This window comes from Nelumbo nucifera, chromosome 8 (genome assembly GCF_055504915.1).
Source record: "Nelumbo nucifera cultivar China Antique chromosome 8, China Antique-T2T, whole genome shotgun sequence".
Lineage (NCBI taxonomy): Eukaryota > Viridiplantae > Streptophyta > Magnoliopsida > Proteales > Nelumbonaceae > Nelumbo > Nelumbo nucifera.
The window spans coordinates 10,050,163-10,069,120 of NC_142656.1; the positions used below are offsets into that span (position 1 = coordinate 10,050,163).

Below are 18,958 nucleotides of genomic sequence, written 5' to 3' on the forward strand. Positions count from 1 at the left end.
TTGCCTCCTGGCTTCTATGATGCAGAAGTAGGTAAGAAGGTCTGCCGGCTCAACAAGGCTTTGTATGGTTTGAAACAGTCACCTAGGGCTTGGTTCGATAGATTCAGACTAGCACTTGTGAAGTTTGGATATGTACAGGCCCAGTCAGATCATACCCTATTCATCAAGAGGGTGGAGTCCTCTTTGACACAGTTGGTAGTATATGTTGATGATATTGTGGTCACAGGGAATGATAGCCATGAGATTGAGTCTCTTAAACAGCTTCTTCACCAAGAATTTGAGGTGAAGGACCTTGGTGTACTCCAATATTTTTTGGGTATTGAGGTTGCTAGATCCAAACAGAGGACCTTTATATCTCAGAGGAAATATGTCCTAGACCTATTGGTAGAAACTAGAAAGTTAGGTGTCAAGCCTGCAAATACACCAATTGAACAGAATCACAGGATTACTACCGAGAGTGGGGAGCTTCTTGAAGACAAAGTTATGTTCCAGCAACTGGTAGGAAAGCTCCTATATCTCTGCCTCACTCGGCCAGATATTACTTATGTTGTTAGTGTTGTCAGCCAGTATATGCATTCTCCTAGAACCACACATCTTCTTGCGGCAGAAAGAATCTTAGCCTACTTGAAGAGATGCCCAGGTAGGGGTATACTTTTCAATAACAACAATCACATGAAGGTGGAGGTTTATACTGATGTAGATTGGGCTGGGAGTGTTGATGACAGAAGGTCTACCTCGGGATATTGTGCCCTTGTGGGAGGAAACCTTGTCTCCTAGAGAAGTAAGAAACAAAGTGTGGTCTCCCGGTCAAATGCTGAAGCAGAATACAGGTCCATGGCCAATGGAGTGGCTGAAATCCTATGGCTAAGATCTCTACTTGAGGAGTTGGGTATTGAGTATGAGAAGCCCCTGATGCTGTACTGTGATAATCAAGCCGCCATTAATATAGCACATAATCCAGTACAGCATGACAGAACCAAACACATTGAAGTTGACCGCCATTTTGTGCGAGAGAGGGTATCATCTCAAGAAGTATGCCTCCCTTACATCACATCTAGTATGCAACTAGCCGACATTCTTACTAAAGCCGTATCAAGAAAGAAGCTAGAGGCGGATCTATCCAAGTTGGGAATGATGAACATATACTCCCAACTTGAGGGGGAGTGTAGAGAACATTGATGTGGGCCCCACAGCTGTGGTACCACTCTGTCCGTAGGGTAGAATGTATCTAGTCACAGCTGTAGTTATTTTGTTGTTCTATTATTTCTAGTTTCAGTTTTATATTGATTGTTATTTGTTAGCAGTTATGATGTAAACACCAAGGGCAGATATGTCCTTTCATGTAACTAGCATAACCTATATATATTAACTTAAAAGTGGCGGCGGCAGAATATTGACATTCCGTTCTTCTCCTCAAAATCTGTGTTCAATTGCTCTTCCATCACTCTTTCTTCTACATCTTCACTTTCTCTTCTCATCGAACCTAAAATCTCTTAGTGATCAAGACTGAATAGCAGTCTTGAAAACCTACATATACTAAAATTAATATTTATTGTATTTCAATAATTATTTATTATTTTCTCTGATAAATATATTTTCAATAATTGTGTATAAATCTATTTTTGTTTAGTTATTTAATATAACATAATCAATAATTATTGGAGTTTAAACTACTGTTATTTAGCTTTTTAAATTTAATTTATTGTGCATTTTTGCTATACATTTTTAACAATTGTTGGAGATTAAACTATTGTTCACGGGTTGGTTCGGTTTAGTTGTAAGTTGTTTTGCCAACCAAATCAACCTAGTTAGGTTGGGGAGTTTTTTTTTTTTTTTGGAAAAAGGTAAAGTAATATTTATTGAGAAAGAGATACACACAAGAGGCTGAGATCAGTCCCAGAATAGGTTGACTGATCTAAACAACAAATACATGAACCATCAAGAAACAAAAAATAATACATCTGACACATTACAGTTTCTAAAATCTGTAGTCACAGACAGCCAAGAAATCAGCTTGCCCACTAACTTGTGAGTTAGGTCCTCCAGACTTAGCAGAAAACGGGTAGTGGATGCACAAATGATTAGTGGATTCAGCACTACTACCACACAAACTGCAAGACAAGTCTGAAACCTGGATTCCCCTTCTCATAAGATTCTCCTTAGAAAGGCCATTATTTAGAGCCATAGTCCAAACTGGTCAGGTTGGGGAGTTGGTCACTCAGGTTACATCGGTTTGAGTAAATTTTCGATTTGGTCGACCTGTTCGAAAGATTTAAAATTAAAAAATTAAATTTAAATTTTATAAAAAATCACAGTGGCATTATTAAAAATAAATAAATTTATGATCTAAAATATTTTAACCTAGGAAATATTGGAATTTTTCCATTTTCTTGTATTAAAAAATATATTTAAAATATAAAATATTAATATATATTTCCGATCGGGTCATTCGATTTTAGTCAATTTACAAATGGCTAAAGAGAAACTAATCCAACCCATTCGGGTTAGGAAATTGTTGAACCAAAGTTGATTGGAAATACTAGAAATCGGGTTAGTCAATTTCATTAGTTTGATTAGGAATGGCAACGGGGCAAGTGGGGACGAGGAGCCTCTCCCCATCCCTGTCTCCATGGGGATTCCCACTCCCCGTGATTCTTTATAATGTCAACCATTATGTTTTTGTTTTTGTTTTTATTTTATTTAAAAAATAAAAATAAAATAATTAAAATTTACAATCCTATTAGAAAAGATTCAAACATATTCAACCATATTTTTAAAAATATTAACATATAAATATATGTATACATATATACATATATTAACAAGAATCCCATGGGACGGGGATCGGGGTCCCCGCGAGGCAAGGAGTGCTCTTCCCATCCCCGCCAACGGAGATGAAAATTTCCCCGTCTCCGTTCCAGTGGAAAGAAAATCATCCCAATACCTGTCTCATTTGGGGCGGGTCCTCATGGGGATTAGGGAAATGGGGAAATTGTCGTCCCTAAGTTTGATAAACAACCCTATTTAAAATTAATTATTGTTATTTTTATATTGTAAAAAAATTATTAAAAGTAGTATATAAAAATATAAATGATGATTAATTATTATATAAAACAATTGTATACTTTTATATGTTTCTATTATTTATCTTTAACTTAACAAATCCCGCACAGGTCTCCTAGTATCGTATAAAACTTTGGAAGTTGGGGGTTGTTGCTTTTGTAGAACTTTTCCGCATGACACGTCAATCCAATCAGTACCCTGTTAGTCTTTTTTGGTAAAAAAAAAAGGGAGAAAGACGGTTCAGCCCAGGGTCGGAATTTTGGTAAAAAAAAACTCGGAATTGATGCCAATTCATGGGCGGGCATTGATGCATAGAATATGGGTTATTGCCATTTTGAATGTTTATAGCTCTTCAGTGGAAATCAAAAATCTGCATTGGGCCTGTCCGTACTCCATAAAAAAAAATATCCAATGCAATTACTCTTTTACCCTACACCCAAGCGCCAAGGTAACGTGTCATGTTCAAGAAGGTTCCCAATACCCCAAATTTTTTCGATGTGTTGAGCCTCCAGGCCCTCCTATAAAAATCATCATCCAAACATTTTATCTCACCTATTAAAACAAAATAAGTAAAACTGGGTAGGCCACATGAAAACCCTGTTTGTTGGGGTTTAAATCATTTTGTACTACTTTTCCCATATATGTTTTTCTCTATTCCCCACCGTTCTTAATCCCTTCAATTTGCAACATATCACTTCTTCTCAAAGGTATTATACATGGTCTTTCATGCAGGTGAATAAACCATCTTAATTGCTTTTTCACATTTTATCACCTGTTGAAGCTACTCCAGATTTTTTAAATGATTTCATTCTTGCTCCTACCATTTTTAGTTTTTCCACTCAGCATATGCAATTGGTTAATGGTGAAATGAGCAGATTTTTTAAATGATTTCATTCTTGCTCCTACCATTTGTCTATCACCACTAAGGATCTACAAATCGCGTGTAACCAAACGAATGAATATGCTAGTTTTCCAAGATTGGTTAATGGTGAAATGAGCTCCCCTATTGCATAAAACTCTAGATGATGGTGAAATGAGACCCCAAAATAAAATCCAATATCATGATCACCTAAGCTTTGTCCCCAACTACATAGGAGAATACGACAAACTACATGAATCTTGTTTTCTCTTTCCTTTCTGTGAACTGCCATATCCATTGTTAAATTCCTTATAGTTTGTATTACATGAATCACTATGCATTCCCTAATTCCCTTGGCTCAAAAATACTATCAAAATGTAATGACCTTCTAAGCAGACCTGCTCATGGGTTGGATAGTCCAATGGACCAGCCAAGCCCAGCCCATTCGTTTTCGGGCTAGGACATGATTTTAGGCTCGTGGGATCAGGCTCAAGCCGACCCGATAAAATTTTATATAATAAATACCTTTTTCTTTACTTCTCTCCTCTTTTCTCACATCATAGGGAGATCTTTCGATTTTTTAGGATTTTGAAGTCCTTTAATATAAATAAAATCAACTCTGTTGAATAAAAAAACTTCTTATCCAATTTTCAGGCTAATATACTCAAGCGCTTCTTCATATTGATCTTTTGTTTATATTTTCTGATTAATAATTTGCAAATAAGTATTATTATTATTATTAAATTTACTGAAAGTCTGTATTTCCATTTCCCATATTGGTGACCCTGAAAACCGGCACTTATGATACAATACAGTACGATATGCATCAATAAACCTTGCCAGCAGCCCTACAAAACCTGTATCCCCTTGAGATTTTTATGCTTCTTCCTTGAGATTGTCAATTACTTGCAAAATATGCCTTCAATTAGCACTTTTCCTTGTGGTTTTTTTTCGGGAAATGGCTTTACTTTTCAGTTTTCACTGTTCAAAATATTGAATGCTCTTACTTCTGCATTCAGACTTGATCACCATCTATGTTCTCCATGCTAAGAACAGACGGGATTGCAAATGGAATATTTGATATAAAACACAGTTTGATTATAAATTTCTCCTAAGCTCAAAAAATAGCCGAACCCTCTACACCACTCATTATCAATTTATTATTAAATCAGATACAGAAATGTGACAATGAAAAAGAAAAAAAGAACAAAAAATATATATATTTAGTAACATAGAACAGAAGAGGCATTTTCTGCCAAAAATCTGCTTGCTACCTGCAGCCTTTCATCAGGTAGGAAGAAGGGCTAGAAAAGCTTACTCCAGAAGGAAAGGCCATAGGTTTCCCGTTCTCTGCTCCTTTTCCAGGTGTCCCGCATCCACTGAAATCGAGGACCCGCCTCTCCGTCTGAGAAGTGTGTAAGATAAATTAACAAGATGAGAAAAAATAATGTCACCAAATCAATTCATTCTAGGTTTTGCAAACCATGAGAATATAAAAAAGAAACCGATATTGAAAGAATAGTGTCAGTTCAGCAAGGTTCCTAATTCAAAGTTTTGAACCTTCTTAACGTAAGCAAGACAAAATCCAAATTGTAAAAAAATTGTATCAAGGACTAAACATTGCCCAGATACCATGTTGAATGGCAGTGCAACAAAACCAGATGGACCCTATGTTGTAACACTATGTAAATCATGAACAGAGAGTGATGCAATCAATCCCATTGAATTAATCAGCCAAACTTGGTAACCAGCACCTTTGGATTTTAGTGCTATATTAAAGACAGGCAACAAAGATCAATGGGTTCAACTATGATACCCCAAAACCTTGTAACCAATCAACCGGTATCATAAAAGTGGCAACCAATCAGGTGGTATTTACCAAAATTCACACCCAGGGGTTTGATTGGTCAAAGACTTTTCTGATACCATGTCTTTCCGGCAGCATAGATTTTCCCAAGATTAATTGCTTCAAGAATGACAAAAAAAATGACAATCATACCAAGACAGCAGGAGACAGAGAAATAAGGTTCTCCAACTCGTAATCTGTGAATTGATTATTTTCCTCGGCCAATTTTTGGTTACTGGAGTGTCTTTCCTTTGATGGAATTTCAGAATTTTCACCAGACAAAACCTCCTGGGCCTCAGCCAATGCAGCTGCAGTATGCTCGCTCAACTGTCTCATCAACCCTATGGCATCATAGCTTCTATCCCCAGGGCTCATCAAAAATCCTATGTCCTGCATCATTAAGTTCCAAAGCATTAGGTGAATGAAAGAAGGGGAATTGAGGCAATGTAAATTGGAATAGCATTAGCCAAAGTCATTGTAATGCCACGAAGGAGAACAATATTACAGAAACATTCATTCTTGGAACCCAGACAGGTAAACAAACACGAATGGGTTTATTTAAGCACTTTCAAAACTTATATGGAGGGAAATCCTTATTAGATAATTAGAATGCCTGGCAAGGTATAATGTTTGCATTGCAGCTGGCCAAGCATCCATGCAAGTTGTTATCCTTGAGTCTCAAATCTAATGTTATTTCCCTTGTGATATTGTCATCCATTAGATGTCAAACAGAACAATGTCTGATACCATTGTTCTGGTATCAGCTAATGTTTACCAGAACAATGTCAAACAGCAAACTTTTAAGTTTGCAAACCATGATCTTAGACTCATGGGCTTGGTCCGAGCTTATCTAGCAAAGTAAATAAAGTTTGAACATTTAACCCTTGCTAAGGATAGACCTAAGTGTACATATAACTTAATAAATTAATCAGCAAAACAAACTTGTAGTAATACCTCAATTGTTATGTCTGTATCAACACGTGGTCCAGGCAAAAAAGAGTTCATGAACCAAGGAGACTTCCATGCTGATGGAGAGTCTAACCCTCTTTTGGTAGCAGGGGTATCACCAAACCTAGAATCAAAAACAAACCAGCCAACTAAACCATGAGAAATACAATGTTGGCTACGGATATTGCTTCAGAAAAACACTAATTCAATGGGAGTACAGAAGTTCAACGAAAATATTTTAATGTCAAGACACATGGTCTCATGAAATGGGATCCTTGAAGCAATGCATGAACTAATTGTATCTTATCAATAGACTTTATAAAGCTTTGTTAGTGAACAAAAACAATGTTAAAAAACAAGGTAATCAAGAAGAACATGGTTGGAAATTTGGAATGTACAAATAGTATATGATATGTATCAACAAATGGAGCCTGCATAAAATAGTATAATAATTGACTGGCAAATGCCCGTTGCATTATAGAAGTAAAGATAGAAATCATATACTCCAAATCTACTCCCAAACTAAATAAGACTTAAGGCAACAACACATTTGGTTGTCATGACATGTGCCAAGACTGTTATCTTTTGTAAACTTCAAACTATTGCAAAATTAGCAAACTATAGACATGTATATTTGTATAATAAGACTTCATAGCATTGGGAGCCATGAGTTAAGAACATGTATGATAAAGCATAGAGATTTAAGTTTGCAATTGGCCCTTTATGGTTTAATAAACTGAAATTTGATGCTCTTAATCTTAATAATGTACAATAGAAAAGTCTAATGGACATTGCAAATTATTATATAATCAGCAATAACCATTCTTTAATGTCTTGTCTGCATTCTGTAAGATAGGAGAGCCCTTTTAACCAGGTTAAATAAATATAGGTCAGACAAATAGATGCTCTCTCAACTATATTAAGAACTTCAGAATAAAAAACATGTAAAATAAAAACGGATTTCAAAGAATAAGCTAGAGATATAATAAAATTAAATAATAAATACCATTTAAACAGAACTGAAATAAGAGATCACTACAGAACAAATAAAAAGTAATGGCCATACACACCAGTTTCTAAGTTGCCCCTATAAACATAAAATCATGGCTCAAATTTCCCAACATTTTTGCCACATTAGAATAAAGACAATTAAGAAAAGTGACTGATTCTTACATGATAAAACTTTCAATATCAGCACCATTTCCAGCATTCTCAGATGCAAGTTCCATTGTATTTAATGAAGGAACACTTTGAAGGGATGCATCAGGAAGTAAATTTTTTTCATGCCTCTTCTCGCAAACAGTAGGAGATAGAATTACAGATATACATCTACTCCTTGATGAAGACTCTAAGCGACCACTTTGGTTAAATGTACCATCACAGCTTCTAAAAGGTTGACTTTTTGGAGTTTTTACAGAATTTAAGCCTCTCTTTCTTGAATGTCCATCACGGTCAGGAGAAAAGAACACCGTATCATTGGTGTTGTGTTCAACAAGCACTCCAGAGGCCTGTTGTACCAAGAAAAATTTTTAAATATCATAATAGACCATTATGATGCTTCTGAAATCTAAAAGTTCAAAAGCAACTAGTCATGAAGCTTCTAACTACATGATAAATATGATATGATACATAATGGCACATGTTTTCATGAAAAGCAAAAACTAAGCAACTAAGTATATACTGAAAATATATCCTACTAAAAAGTAAAAACTACAGTTTAACAAAACAGGGTTGATTAGGTATACATAAAATAAATTCAATACAATACCTTGTTTATAAAATAACTACAATCGAATCTGTGATTACTGTTACTGTATAAAATAAAGTTTATATGTAGAGACTCACTGTTTGGACTGCTATATCTTCATTAACCTTTGTCATTTCATTACTGCTTCTCTGTTTTATCTTATCCTTAGGATTACTGTTATCAGATGCTACCTCTGATACCCTGCCTGGAAATGCAGGTCCATCTTTTCTCACTTCAAAAGCATTCTCCAAATTTTCTTTATCTTCATCAGAGGTACCAGAATTTTTTTTCTTGCAATATGATGGAGAAAAGAGAGACCCCTCAATGGAAGATAAGGAAGCCCTGCGGCTCCCACTATCATCAAACATAACATCTAAACAAGAGAATTCCCTGCTCAAAGTAGATGTACAGCATAGCCCCTGATTTATGTCTCTTTCTAGCTTTTTGTCACTCTTCCGTTCATGCAAAGGTGACAAAAGCTCACGTTGCCGTTTCTTCAAAATGGATGGTGTGCATAGGAAACTTTTGGCGGCACTTTTCAAAACACCATCGGGACTATCATCACGAGACGGAGAATCCCAAAAGCTGTATGGAGTAGAACAGTTCATAGAAGACATCATCAGTTGGCGAATCCCAAGGGGACTATATGCTTGCTGCATATCACTGCCAGATGGGATGAGATCACAGCTGACAAAAGGAATCTCCAAACTTGGGAAACGAGGAGGTTCATAAAATAGACCTTCAGAATCCTGATTTTCTGTTAGCACAGATATGCCTTCATGCATGGAAGGAAGATTATCCATGGTATCTGAGGCTAACGAGTCAAAAAGTGATTCTGATGTTTCCTTTTCATGTTCAGCCTCTACAGGCTGGCAAACCTTGTTCGTATCACCATTACACAGAGAGGTACCAGAGCCATCAGGATAGATAAAGCCAGAACATGAATTTGTAACAAGCTCTGAGTCTTGATTTGCACTTGGGGTGTCACTTGCCTCATTACATTCACTACCAAATACAAGCTCAGGAGCAGAACAAAGTAGTGGAGGACCAGATAATAAAGTCTCACAGCAGGTGCCTCCCAACAAAGGAGCAGATCCCAGTGGATAATAAGAATGAGAAACTAAATTTCCTGCAGTTTCAGAGTTTTGAATGTTAGATTGACAAAGAAATGAATCTGTGCACCCATCCAGATCAATAATATTTGGGCATGTCGTGGGGTTTTCCATCGAGAAGCATGCATCCATCCCTGCTCCTGAGAAAGAAACCCCACCAAAATCACCTTCTTCGATTGACATATTCTCCTGTTTATTAGAGCCTACAATCATATTTTCCATTGAAGATGGAGCATTGAACCCCATGGAGTTGTTTTCATCCATGCCATTTATACAGTGTCCTGATGTTTCAAAGAACCCTGATGATTCCTGCATTACTTCTATGAAAGAAGCACTCAACTCGTGTGAGCCAAATTTGCAATTCTTATTGTCGGAGTTTCCAACCTCCTGAAGACCATTCCTTTCAGAGGAACTGGCAGAAATATTGACACCGTCATGTATTTCTTGGACTTCTTCTAGAGATACATAATATGGTTCAGAACACGATGAATTAGAGCTTTGCCCTTCTCGTTGACTAGATTCCTCCAATGGTTTAAGGTTCTCTTGTGCATTTACTGAAACAGTGTTGCTAACCATGTCACACTCAGACTGAGAGCAACCAACAGCAATAGAACCTTGACTACATTCTGATATTTGCCCTGCTTCTGCCCTATCTATGGGACCATTTTTATCTCCATTACTTTGTTGCACCCCCATAGAGGATGAAGGCATGCATTGAGTTGGGTTTCGCACAGGAGGCAGACCCTGAAATTGTGCAAGTAAACCCGATGCCAAGTATGAATCCAACTTCTTTTTGACAGAGCTGTTCCAGTGATTTTTTATTGCATTGTCTGTCCTGATGGCCACAAAACCATGAAGACATCTCAGCATTCATGTAGACAAACACATATTGCACCATAAGATAAATTTGCATACTAGTTTGAACCCATGAAAGCATACCTCCCAGGCAAGAACTTCGTTAGCTCGGCCCATTTGTTCCCATAAATTTGATGAGCCTGAATCAAAGCCAATTCCTCTTCTTGGGTCCATGCCTCCTTGTTTATAGCAGGATTAAGATGATTATGCCACCTGAAATCAGTATCATGCCAAGTAAATGGTCATGTGGCATCAATATGCCACAAAAAGTGGAAATACCATTTATTTAACAAGTAAAACAAGGTCACAATATCACAACTAGATAAAACTTTTCATTTGAAAAGGTAGATGAAAATTACACATATGGGACACTTATCCCCTAAGATTTCCGGAATGTTAGAGTTAGACACAAACATGACAGATGTGTTTACTTATTCACTTTTGAGATGCACATAAAAACTAAAAAGATGTTTTATGTAGATTATATAGTTGTATTGAAGAACCACCATGTTTATTCAAAGGTAAATTAAATTACCACATTGAAAATTCCTAGGTCATTTCAGGAATCTCATAAAAAACAAGATAAGAGTTGTTATATTTATCATTTCTTTCTATCATTTTTTTTTTATAAATATTTCTTTCTATCATTCAAACACAATAAATATTGCCCCAACTGTAATTTTACTGCAATTTTCAAGGCAATATTTAAAATCTACCAAATGCTTTCTTCTATGACAAATTATAAACAATGTTTTGCTAAGATGTCCATCTATGGGGTAAGGTTTCTGAAGGCACTTCAAGATTTGGCAGTACTGAGTCCCTTCCAAACTAAAATTTAGACACAAATCAGAAGTATATCTCATTGTATTCCAACAAGTTTTAAACTGCCGTTGCTGGTACAAGGAAAGCTTAGGCATAAAAAAGAGGAATATTAGTAGAATATACTAAGCAAGTCACAACTCACAACACATAATTGACTAATGCACCTTGACTTATTGGGAAAGGAAGATGACTCATTAAGCCCAAAGATATCATTTTAACCATACAAACCTTTCACGACATTGTTTTCCAATACGTCCAGGCAACGCTTGTGCAATGGTGGACCATTTCTTTGCCCCATATTTATTTACCAACTCTATAATTATTTCATCTTCCTGTTCAACAATATTGCAAGATTAATGGGTTATTTGCATCATATTGCACACTAAATAAAAAGATAAGATGGGATTCCAGCCTTGAAAATGTTGAAATTAAAATAGCATATAAGAAGAGAAGTTTTTACCTCTTTCGACCATGGACCTTTAACTAGTTCTGGATTTAAAACCTTCTGCCACCTGTGTAGACATTGAACATCGGTCCGATCTTTGAAACATTCAGCTGCTAGAGGCACAATTTTGAATGTAAATAATTTGCTTAGGATAATGAACAATAAGGACATATAAATGATCATTAAACATGTTATCTTGGGGGCCACTTGATAACATCTGAAATCGCTGAACTGAACAACTTATTGCAGCTTTAGCTTTGAGTGGATAAAATGATTAAATAAATAAATATTTAAGGGTATAGAATCTACCCAACCTCAGCTTCAGCCATTAAGGAGACCACAATCTCCTTAAATACTTGTTCACTAAAAGACAAAGAAATAAGGATTTCAATTCAGCCACTTTAGCTATTATCAAATGGCCCCTTAGTACCGAAAACAAAGAAACATCAAACAAGGGAACATATGAGTTGAATCAAATACACAATAGAAAAAAAGCCACTTAGACCTAAGGCCATGCAACAAAGAAAAAAAGCATATGGCCACCAACACAAAAGACTAAATAAAGATGCACCTAGACACAAACAAAAGGCCAATGAGACCTTAACTAATGTTGGAGGTGTGGACTCAATATTGGCCTCGGTGCCCATAATAATATCTGTATTCTTACCTTGTTAACTGAGAAAATTATATTTTCTCTTCTCTGCACCATAATAATCATGAAGAACTATAATATGGGAGCCAGTTTAAAATAATATGCCACTTCTTTTGCCTAGAGCTTTAGACCACTGTAATAATACGTTCTGAAGAAATTGGAAATCATTTTCTCATATATTTACGTATAAGTGCCTTTACTGGATATGAGAAGACAATAAGTAGTAATTTGACATGTTTGACATTTTCCACTTTAGGAGGACATTTACTGATATAGAGGCCCTTTGGATGCACCAAAAAATGCAGTTTCCTCAAGGCCCATAACTTTTTGGAATACCTTAAATAGGGAAGGTGCCATCCTATGTGCTAGTTTGCAGAATATTCCAAAACAACCTTGTTGACATGGTAAAAAAATTCCTTTGTCACCCTTTTTATTTGGACCCACTTCAATGTCTATTTAATCATTAACCTGTCATGTGGATCCTTGTTTCTTTCTCCTGCTCTCAAGGTGTTTGCTGAATATTACTGGTATTTTTGATAGTTACATATAGCACCTGACCTTTGGCATTTTTTCATACTAATTGGATGCTCTTAGACCTCTTTTTGAAAAGTAACAAGAAAGAAAATTAATAAGAAAGGAAACTGATTACAATCAGTGCCAATGTGTTAAGATAACACCCAACCCAACAGCACCAAGACAATTAAAAATATCAGACACAAACGAAACAAAGAAAAACAGGTACAGCTTCCCGGCTCAAGAGCAACTTAATCATCTCCTTTGAACACTTCTTCTTGCCCATCACCTTTCTCATCCCACACTTCTAGAAAACTCCTCTCCGCCCCCAAAAAAAAGACCCTAAATTTGCTGTCAGACAAACTCTCAATCTTCACTTTTGCCCTCTTCTCCTCCTCATTACCCGACTAAGACTCCTCAAAGCTCTTTTCTAATTCTTGACCACCCTCCTCTTTTTCCTCTGGCCCAAACCTTTTCTCCAAGTTATCCTCAAGAGAAACCAACAGCTGCACCTCCTCCCCATCTGGAGCTTGAGACTCGGCTCTCCGCCCCTCAGAATCCTTCGTCCCCAAACATTTGGTCTTTGTTCCTTTTTCTTATAAATTGTCTTATACTTATTTGTAGGATCATCCCCAATCAAACCATCTTTTGAACTTGAAAAAACTTTTGAAACATGAACAATATGGAACTTACTTGAGTCTCTCACTTTCTTTAACACCTTTTATGCATCATCATCTCCTTCCCTGCTCACAAAACTTCTTCTTTGACCTAATAAACTCCAAGCCTTCCAACTGGAACTTCTAGTTTTAAGTAATCCTCACAGCCTTCAGACACTCCATTCTCACCTTCTTTGCCTCCATCCTCACAGTCTTCATCCCCTTCAAGGGCTTCCCCTTCTCAACACTCTTATCTCAAACCCAAAACCATGTTTCCACACTTGCCAAGCCAAGATTATACCGTTGCACAAAGCATATGGCCCCAAACTAGTGGCAAACAAGCAAGAGAAAGTAGCATTCTCTAGAATTGTACAGTAGAGAAACAAACTTAAAATTGCATCGCAATGATACAAGAAGCACATAAAAAGTGATCCATTAACCAGCTTGTCAATTCCCAACAATGTTATGATTTCAATCAGAATCCAGGAACTTTTGAATTGGTTATCGTCTTTTCTTATCAGCTGAATTAGTTATTATTGTCTTCAACAATTTCAAAATGTTTGAAACCTCACCCAACTGTGGCCAGTCCTACATATTAACATTTCAGGATTCCTTTGAATTTCAGGCAATACCAGAGTTGGTTTTAAAGCTCATTATGTATTACTCCTTGTTAAGTGCAAGACAAAATCAGAACAAAGTAAATCTAAGTGATGAGCTAGAAAAAAAAACTAATATTAGTTTTGAATATAATAAATAGAAATATTTATCAAAAAAAATATAATAAATAGAAACAAAAACACATAAGTTCCATGAAAGTTACCTATTTTTTTCCAATTTCTTCCTTTATATTTCTGAACAGCCTTGCACAATAATGCATCCTGAATGGAGAAGCCAAGACCACTAAATCAACAAAAACAAGCAAGAGCAAAAAATGATGGGAAAAAAAAGGACGAAGATAAAAATTAAATGCATTTGAAGAAACAACATAAAATAAACAGGCAAGCATTAAAGAAATACCATTTGTCAAAAAAAGGCATAAAATAAACAGGCAAGCATAAAACAGAGCTTAAGACAACCAATCAATTCAATAGGCCAGGCTTAGTGGCAAACAGTAGCAAATCTTGTATTAGGAACTTTTCAATTTAAGATCAACTAATTCCAGTTCTATACAGGAGAGTTTGAAGCATCCAGATACTTTGAAAAGCTTCAAAAAGAAATGATAACCTTTTAAGCCATTATGCTACTGTGTCCCGCTAGCACCCCCAAAGCCACAAAGAGAACACCATTAAACAATACATTCTTCTCCCCAAAATATAAAGGGATGTATTGGGCAATACATGAGATTTTATATCTACCAAGAAACCCCAAAAAGATTCTACATTTAGTTCTCATGGGACTCAAATTGTGTGATCCTTGGAAAAGAATTGAATAACCACTAACCACCCAGATACCCCCTCCCAAAGGATTCAGTAATCAATATCGGTGTTCATGGAACACAATGGTATATTGTTAGTGGGCTCTACAACTGAAACAGCTATAAAGATCCATGATATGTGGGTCCTAAATGGTGGCCCAATAAGATGACAATTGACAAATCATTTTTTCAAGTAAGTCCAACAGTTGTGATAGTAGACAAAAACTTTTTTCATGCGGAGGAATTATTATATCAGTGTTCATAAAAATAAGTATTACCTCTTCAGTTGTCCATTGCCCTTTCGTAGAGCGCCTTGTAGGGCCACTAGTCCGCCTATCAAAGTATCACATGATAGTAAGTGTCAATTTTGATCATATGAGAATCTCCCAGTAAAATATACCCAGTAATAGAACTTCAAAAAATGCAATAAATAATCAGACAGTAAACATGTTTATGAGTGTGTGTGTGTGTGTGTGTATGAGAGAGAAACAGAGAAGAGGTAATGTTTCTCTTATGCATCTTAAGAGATCAAAATCAAGCATTCAGATGGACACAACATCAGTAAGCATGAAGCAACATGTAGAAAAATGTCAATATATAGCTAGAGTTGGAAAATCAACTTAGCAACTAAAGAACAACACAATGATGTATAATTAATTAAATCTTAAACACATAGGAAAAGGAGATGGAAGAGCCTTTTCGAATTTACCCATTCAAAGGACGCATTTTCTGAAAACTCTCACTGCTCCCATCTGGAGGAGCACCAACAGGAGCTTCAACTCTCCTTGCACCTTTTGTCTTGTCAGTTGCCATTGTTCCTTGACCAGAAGTTTAAACCACATACCCCAATTCCCACTCGGTGACAATTTTCTCCAGAACAGGTTCCACTAACCATCATATGCTTCCCTAAACAGTATCCAGATCTTCCTTTTGGAAGGGCAAGACTACCAGCTACACAGGAAAAATGAATGAAAACTTAGAAATGGAGAAAAACTTAAAATCCTTAATTGCAAAAAAAAAAAACAAAGATCAAGGCATGAGATGCGGAGTAACTGTATCCAAAATAAAGAAACACCAACAACTTATGAGATTTATACAAACTATTTAAGATAGGGTACATTCCTTATAGGCCACACATTGTAGGGCTATGCTGATATGAATATAAGGCACGATTAAACCATGGAAATAACATCCACTTGAGGAAAAGAAAATCCAAACTCCCAAATGATCTTGAAATGAATAAGAGGTCAAGATAAACCAAATGGATCAATGCCTCTGTGGCTAGTTAAGTCTGGCCAGTGAGAGGTTATTTTTGGAAACGTAAAAGCAAGACAATTAACTGAATAGGGAAAAACTCATAGTTACATTTCATCAATCAAAGTTTTTTTTTTTTTTTTGTGCAAGTAAAAGAAGCATACATGTTTCACTAAATCTTCTACTGTCTGATTAATTCTTAATTCTGTAAGCCATTCTCAAGGTGAAAAAGGAACAATAAAATTAAGATCTTTGCTTCTATTTAACAAGATTAAGTAAAAGTTTTCAACAAGCAAGCAAGATCTAAACTACAAATTAGTCCATTAAAACCTGTCAATCTATGTGTTTCAGAAGTTAACCTAAAAAAATAGGTAAACTTATTTGAGTTCTTAGAGTCTACAAAGTTTAAATGGTTGCAATCAACCAAGTAGAAACTGAAGCCTTGCCCCCATCGACCCCATAAAATTTCAAGATAACGCAAAAATGGTGACGTTATATTTCAAACCAAAAACATAGAAGCCACCAACAAAACCCAATTTTTTTATTACGTGCCCAATTAAAAAGGGAAGGTACCCCAACCAAAGCCAAACCTAATTTTCAACAAGCTCTCAATAAACAAAGTACAACTTAAACCACCCCAATCGACCCATTAACAACACCCACGACATTTTCGATTCTACCTAGGAAACCCTAACCAGAATCAACTTCTCCTAGAGATAATTAGCTTTCTTTTTTTTTCTTTGAGAAGACATCAAGGATTTTGGGCTGCACTGCTACAAATTTTATACAAATTATTCCTTAAACTAAAGCATGATGAAGATCAGAAAGAGATTACTGAAAGCCAGTTGGAGGAAAGATAAAGGGAAGCAAAACAAGAAAATCGCACCGTATTGAGCTTCGAACAGCAAAAACCAGAGAACCGATGCAGATACTGAATCGATGAGGTCAATGAGACAATCGATTCAGTGCACATTGCAGATACTAATGAAGAAATCGCCCTCTTTTCATCCGAGATGGAGAAAGAATGAAAGATCTACAAAGGCACGTCGAAATCTGCAAAGCGAAGATGTGTGTGTCTGAGAGAGAGAGAGAGAGAGAGAGAGAGACGGTTCAGGTATATTTTTCAAACAAGAAAGGGGCGGACTTCCAGAGTTCAAACCCTATGGTTATATGTCGAACAGTTTGTAGCGTATGAAGGGCTCAGATTGACACAATGGAAATTTGTCAAAGATATCCGCCGTCCCTGTCGAGTGTTTGTTGTTTTCTCAACCTAGTCCGCTCTCATAATTCGAATCCCCAACGGCTGGCCACCGGCTGCAACCGGTCAATTATCGTACCTACGTTCACCAACTCAGTCATTTTGAATTAATTTGTTGTTTTTACCGAATTCTATGAATTTACAACGTTAAACCCATGCAACTTGGGCCATGACCCAATGACCCAAGAATTTGCATTTGCTTGGTGAATATGGTTTTATATCTTTGGTTCATCCCCGTAACCGTAAGAATATTGCATCGGGTTGGATCTATGAACCAGATTGATAGCACCTTTATTTCTTGTAAACAAGAAGAAGAATAAAACAGGTTGTGCTTGTTGATATTGCTGCCTGAAGTTCTTACCTTTTTTCTTTTTTTGAGCAAAGCCATAATATACTTTGTATCAGTGTGTATCATGTGTCTCCAAGATCATCGATATAAAAGTAAGATATAACGGAAACAAAGTATATCATATCAATACTTTGATTCTTGATTTTTAGATTATGAAAAAGAGATCAATGCAAACTGTATAGGGTCGAAGAAAGACTAATTTGCATAATTTGATAATTTGAAATATGAAAAACAATTTGCCCACGTGGCCTCTGATGGAAAATAAACAACATTACACTTGTCTATTGATTATAGGCCAAATGTTTAGAAAACAATAAATAAAGAATATCTGGCAATATTAAAGAAATAATTTGGCGCCAGATGTGCTCTGCTATATACTAACTGTTGATTTTTTTTTTTTTGGCAGCATAACTGTCGAATGATTCATTGCTATATTGATGCAGTTCAATGTTTTAAAAACGGATCCGGAACCAGAACTGCTCTGGCCGGTCAGTCCGGTCTAAATGGTTTGGCCTGAGAATTAATCATCGTCCAGGTTGACTGGTCACCGATGGTTCAACTGCCTGAGTTAGCAACCAATTCAATTATTCTTAGGAAAAATATCGATTTAAGGCTAAATCAGAACTGATATCCTGACCGCCGGTCTCCAGGCCGAACAATCCGACCATCCGCATCAATTATGGTTCGAAAACCTCGATGCTTCTATGTTGCTTACAAAACTATACCGTCCATACCTGATCCAGTAATCCAACGGGTCTAATGGATCAGAATCGCCTGGCCGAACCGGGCAGAAGAAACAAATGTGTATATCCATTCATCTTGTGGTCGACCCGGCTTGAGCAACTCAGACCACTTTTATATAGTCCATCCTTCTGTGAAAGATTGTTTTTTCTTCTTTTGGGGTGATGAATGTGATCCATTCAATTCCCCCTCAAGCAAGCAAACTGTCTCACAAGGCAGAAAGGAGGAGAGGTCTCGCTTTTATGCGGCATCCCTTTCAAATTTATGGTGCATGTATTTTGCCGTCCAAAATTCAAATATTTAACCAACACAGTACACGATAATTAATTAATTTGCCTGGTTCCACCTCCACCTGATCTCAGAAATCAGAATACTATATAACATTTGAATCTACCTTGGACATGTGCTTTCTGAGCTGCTGAAT

At 36.4% G+C, this 18,958-nt stretch overlaps 1 protein-coding gene across 2 annotated transcripts; it reads right to left on the minus strand.

Annotated features, from left to right (window-relative positions):
• Nucleotides 1-5,047: 5,047 nt before the first annotated feature.
• Nucleotides 5,048-17,304, minus strand: LOC104592176 (transcription factor MYB3R-1-like). 2 transcript variants are annotated; one of them, XM_010251398.3, is made up of 12 exons: nucleotides 17,073-17,304; nucleotides 15,642-15,883; nucleotides 15,211-15,265; nucleotides 14,339-14,396; nucleotides 11,713-11,807; nucleotides 11,481-11,584; nucleotides 10,515-10,643; nucleotides 8,562-10,410; nucleotides 7,890-8,224; nucleotides 6,723-6,840; nucleotides 5,922-6,158; nucleotides 5,048-5,327 (listed from the first exon to the last, which is right to left on the minus strand). In XM_010251398.3, exons 2-12 carry the CDS (start codon nucleotides 15,743-15,745, stop codon nucleotides 5,193-5,195), a joined length of 3,219 nt encoding a protein of 1,072 aa, XP_010249700.1. In that variant the 5' UTR covers nucleotides 15,746-15,883; nucleotides 17,073-17,304; the 3' UTR covers nucleotides 5,048-5,192. The 2 variants fall into 2 exon arrangements, with proteins under 2 accessions (XP_010249700.1, XP_010249699.1); XM_010251397.3 differs by lacking the exon at nucleotides 17,073-17,304 and having other exon boundaries at nucleotides 11,713-11,810; nucleotides 15,642-15,878.
• Between the last annotated feature and the right edge of the window lie 1,654 nt (nucleotides 17,305-18,958).

What these genes read in the sequence shown, in the direction of transcription:
- LOC104592176 (XM_010251397.3), bottom strand. Translation starts at nt 15,745, where the DNA reads ATGGCAACTGACAAGACAAAAGGTGCAAGGAGAGTTGAAGCTCCTGTT. An exon ending in GGCAATGGACAACTGAAGAG is followed by an intron (nt 14,397 to 15,210) that starts GTAATACTTATT and finishes TTCTCCATTCAG; the next exon opens with GATGCATTATTGTGCAAGGC. An exon ending in AAGAAATTGGAAAAAAATAG is followed by an intron (nt 11,811 to 14,338) that starts GTAACTTTCATG and finishes TTGTGCCTCTAG; the next exon opens with CAGCTGAATGTTTCAAAGAT.